Consider the following 4,837-nt stretch of genomic DNA (forward strand, 5'->3'; position numbering starts at 1 on the left):
AAATAAGTGACCCCAATAATCCGCAATGTTTATACTCCTAAATTTTTCTTGTAGGTTCCGAGTGTGTCATATGTCGACAAAATGAATTTAGTATGATCTGATATAACATTTTTGGTGTAATCACTTTCAATGAAACTAGAATTCTTCAGTCTTTATTTTACAGATGACATACGTGCCATATCGAAGTTTTTGGATAATCTGACTTGCTTAATATCAAAGGATGCACAATCCCTGATAACATTAAAGGATGCACAATCCCTGATGTCAACAATAATGGATTTCTTAGATGTGCTAAAATACGTTGACCAACTGCTTATTCTTATTTGATAAAAATTCGTGTAACATGTACATGTCGTATCACATATATCAACATAAACTTAATTACAGAAGTAATAATGAACGATTAAAGCGGATGAAAACTTATTAATACAACAATTACGACATGTTAATTAAATGGTTATCACATTAAATAATCGCTAGAGGAGGAGGAGGAGTAGTCCTAGCTCGTACTCCAGAATACCAAACTGCGGGTTTTGGATCACTAAACTTGGAGAGAATGTTTCATATTATATGTTTGGATTTCCGAAGGGGAGACAAAAGTTGTATCTTCTGAAACTCAAAATACGAGAATATGAAAACATGTACCGGGAAGAAGGAGACCGCATACAAGGTGATGGCAGTCCATTCTCTGCCACTAGTTATGGTTAGAATAAGTGTCACTGCAAATTCCACCATCAACATTGCGACAGAGATCATCAACATCGTATGTCCTGAATTCATCTTACAAATAAGAGATTTCTCAAAATCCTTAAACCTATACGATAATATAATTATATTGAGAAACATGATGACCGATGTCAGAGTTGCAGAGAGCGACACTACATCCGCCACCGTAAAATAGAAAAAAAACGTTGTTTTCTTGAGAACTGGTTGACCCGTGTTAGGATCTAGACCTCCTGGTACTGTGTACGCAGCAGCAAAGGCAACAGTCGCAATCAACACTGCCACAACTGTGTAGTTTTTCGAGTTCTCAAGCATCCACTCTTTGGCGTCTGCGCGGAGTTGATTGTAATGCTCATTAAAGACTTCCTCGGCAGTCTTTGATTTGGAGTTACGTTTCATTCTATCCAAGGTTGTACATATGCCTTCCACTTTCTACATACATAATCCAAAATGTCATATATATATATATTGAAAAAAAATATGATTGATTCAATTTTTAAAGGGTTAAAGGCATGGGAGTATAACCAACTATGACCAAAACGCTATGTAATGTACCCATCTACTCGACTTGCTATCTAGTGTAACCAACTTTTTTTTTTGGGTTATACAATGTAAGCAACCGGATACAAAAGGTTTCCATCCGGTTATATGTAATGTATATTTATCTATATGACTATATCATCATCATCATCCTTACTAAAATTGCCGGAAAAATTAAAATCGCGATAACTTTGATGTTTCTTTGAATTAAGACAAACTACCACCAATCGACTCAAAATTTGATCCCACACAAACCCTTACTAAAAGTTTTCGAATCCAACACTCGCCCCAAAAAATGGTGATTCGCTAGAAAACACCCCCGCGGTGGTGCTTAGCGGCTGAGTTTCTCGAGAACTCCATGGAATCTTGTCTTGCTTTATTTATCCTTGATCCGTCAATATTCATCACCCCACTAACGGAAAAGACCCCCGCGGTGGCCATTGGTATTTGCACATCGGAAGCTTTGGAAACAATTTTAGTGGTATGCATCGAATTCAAAGGGGGAAAAACATCAGGGTTTTGATCAGAGTGTTTCGAAGAAGATCTAAGGAAGTATTTTGAAGCATGAGTCGGTTTTTTTCGCTCCTTTCCCTCGATCTTTAGGTGGAATTGAGTACATGAGTTTGTAGAATACCTTTGTTATATGATTACCTTTGTTATATGGTTTGAGGTTTGATCAACAAATTTCGTATCTAAGCTAAAAGGACAAAAACAATTGAAAGTAGTAACCTGCAACTTGTTTCTTAGCCGGTTGCTTACATTGTATAACCCAACAAACAAAGTTGGTTACACTAGATAGCAAGTCGAGTAGATGGGTACATTACACAGCCTTTTGGTCATAGTTGGTTACACTCCCATGCTTTTAACCCATTTTAAATAAAAAAGGTAACACCCAATACTGAAGTTTCATGAGTTATGAGTCGTAGTACTGTCTAAGATGGTCTTTGTCAAAATTGATATGTAAAAAGCCTTAACTTTATCTAAAGTATAGAGACTGCTTCCAGGTTCTATATACCTACAGAAGGTAGAACTAGACCTCTGTCTCCCGATCGATGCAATGGTGTTAACCACTTGAATAAATACGTCAACATCGCAAATATATCGTATTATACTCACCTTAAACATACGGATATTATCTTGAAGAACGAATGCAGGTCCTCTTAACTCTGCATCAACATCTAGTATCTCTTTAGCAACCATATGCAACAATGTATTTGCATCGTTATCGATCTTCCCCCTCAATCTCTCTGTCGTATACTTCTTATTCATCAACAATTCAAAAACTTCATGGTTACGGTTCATGATTGCTACATGTAAAATATTGCGACTGTCTTGGTCAATATGTTCTATTGCCTGAGGATACTGTTGGAGTATCTCCTCAACAATCTCCGTACACCCATGTTTAGTTGCTAACAGTAACGGCGTATGAGGCAATCGAATTCCGACTTCAATCGATGTTGTTTTTTCTGCTTGAATTGTGGATGTTTTCTTTCCATGTTCATGGAACTTGACTCTGTGCTTTCCAACCCTTTCTTCAGTATTTTCCCATGATGTGTCTTCTTTTACCAGCAACTTTATTAGTTTCATTCCCCATTCATATCGAAACTTGTTTTTGCGCATTTTTTTTAGAAATGACAACATCCGGCTAGTGTCTTCCACATTTGGGTCAATTACTAAGATTTGAAAGTAGAAACTATATTAGAGTTTATTTAGGTACGAATTTGAAATATTAATGTTGCATATTTAATCTCATTATGTTGTAAAGATGTAACATAATATACATTCTTATTAGATTGAATTAGTATCCTGTTTAATTAGCTATCTAGAAAAATTACAAATGTTAGTAATTTATAACTCAAAATTTTGTAGCAGGTATTGAAATTTAAATGCGTATATTGTGTACACAACCAAGTGACCAACATTAATTGATTATTACGAAATAGGTAATGATAGATCCTCCTAATTGACCAACCTAATTATAAGATCAAGCCACCTGGATAAATCAAGGTGTGATAAAGAAAGATAATGAGTGGATTACACATGTCAAATGTTTGTAGGATTATTAGGCTAAAGTGTTAAGAGAATTAATCATTTTCCTTAAATTAAACACCTCTTGAAGCGTTGATTTAGAATCATCTTACAATTATATATCTTGCGAGTGATGTATCGTTTGGGAAAAAGATTCAGTTGACGGCATGAAAGAAGTTGAAGGGGGGTCATCTCGCCTTCATCCTTTTCATGAATTAAACGTTTATGCTTGATCGCTATCTCATGCGCCATCCCTGCAAGGCCAAATACATGATCCAACACAAAAAAATTATTATAGAAAAATGTACTTGGTCATCACTCTCCCAATGCATTACAAAAAATGAAAAAAATTAGTTACGTTCCATCGTTGTAAAGCTTATTTAAAGAAGCAAGAAAAGAAAAAATTAGTTACTTTGCCGGTATGCTTATTGTAAACCCGTCGAATTGAAGTACCTGGTTTATAACCCATGAACAATCCCTCTTCAACCTTTGGATCAAACTTTGACTTAGGAAGATATTTCAAGATAGTTCAAGGTACACCAAATGGTTCAACATTCTATAAATTTGGTTTCTTCTTATGTAGAAGCTCATAACATGTCTTATTATGACGCTTAACTACAAAAACCCTATTTAAAATATGACAAGCTGTATTCGCTGCCTCTCCCCAAAACATAGTAGGGAGCCCTGAATCAGCAAGCATTGTTCTGGCTGTCTCAATTAGAGTCCTATTCTTTCTTTCAGCAACTCCATTCTGTTGTGGTTCATACGATGCACTGAATTGATGTTGGATTCCTTTGGATAAACAAAAGACTTCCAATGTCTTATTTTTAAATTCAGTTCCGTTGTCACTCCTGATTATCTTAACACGAACTCCATAAACATTTTCAGTTTCAACAAAGAAGTTTATCAAAATCTGTAGAGTTTCATCTTTCGATTGAAAAGAGAATACCCTTGAGAATCTTGAGTAGTCATCAGTAACCACCAAAAAGTAATACATCCCACCGATACTTCTTGCATTCACTGGACAAAATAAATCCATGTGAAGTAGCTCAAATGGGCTGGCTATAGAATTTTCTTGCTTCGGTTTATGGGCAGACTTTTGCTGTTTCCCTTTCAGATAAGGTACACATTTGTCTTCCATTTCAAACCGTTTCATGGGAACACCTTCAACCATACCATGTTTCCCAATCTCATTCATCTTTCGGAAATGAATATGTCTCATTCTTCTATGCCATAGCAACGATTCAGATTCGTTTGCTTTAGTCAACAAGCAAACAGACTCCTTAGGATTATCAACACCTAACACAAGGCCATAGATGTCTCTCTTCCTAGGATTTTTCAACAGGATCCAGTCTTCAGGAATAACATATCCCGGTTTCAAAATAAGTGCTTCTTTCTCAGTAAAATGGATATGATTACCCTTGTCACAAATATGAGAAACACTCATAAGATTATGAGATAACTGTTCCACATAATTGACTTTTTCCAGCGTTCTCTTCCCATTGACAACATCACCTTGGCCCGATATGTTGCCGCCCTTGGGACC

At 36.1% G+C, this 4,837-nt stretch overlaps 1 protein-coding gene across 1 annotated transcript; it reads right to left on the reverse strand.

The window, feature by feature from the left end:
• Positions 1-561: 561 nt before the first annotated feature.
• LOC122596996 (ankyrin repeat-containing protein ITN1-like) lies at positions 562-4,489 on the reverse strand. The gene is made up of 4 exons (XM_043769635.1): positions 4,294-4,489; positions 3,405-3,545; positions 2,380-2,936; positions 562-1,155 (listed from the first exon to the last, which is right to left on the reverse strand). The coding sequence occupies exons 1-4, from the start codon at positions 4,487-4,489 to the stop codon at positions 562-564; spliced, it is 1,488 nt and encodes a 495-aa protein (XP_043625570.1).
• Positions 4,490-4,837: the final 348 nt, after the last annotated feature.

The sequence above is a fragment of the Erigeron canadensis genome, chromosome 4, assembly GCF_010389155.1.
Source record: "Erigeron canadensis isolate Cc75 chromosome 4, C_canadensis_v1, whole genome shotgun sequence".
NCBI classification, from domain to species: Eukaryota; Viridiplantae; Streptophyta; class Magnoliopsida; order Asterales; family Asteraceae; genus Erigeron; species Erigeron canadensis.

Coding starts and splice junctions, on each gene's coding strand:
- LOC122596996 (XM_043769635.1), bottom strand. CDS start 4,489: ATGAATGAGATTGGGAAACATGGTATGGTTGAAGGTGTTCCCATGAAA. Junction 3,546..4,293: donor AGTGAATGCAAGAAGTATCG/GTGGGATGTATT, acceptor TTGGCCTTGCAG/GGATGGCGCATGAGATAGCG. Junction 2,937..3,404: donor CACTCGCAAGATATATAATT/GTAAGATGATTC, acceptor TTCAAATCTTAG/TAATTGACCCAAATGTGGAA.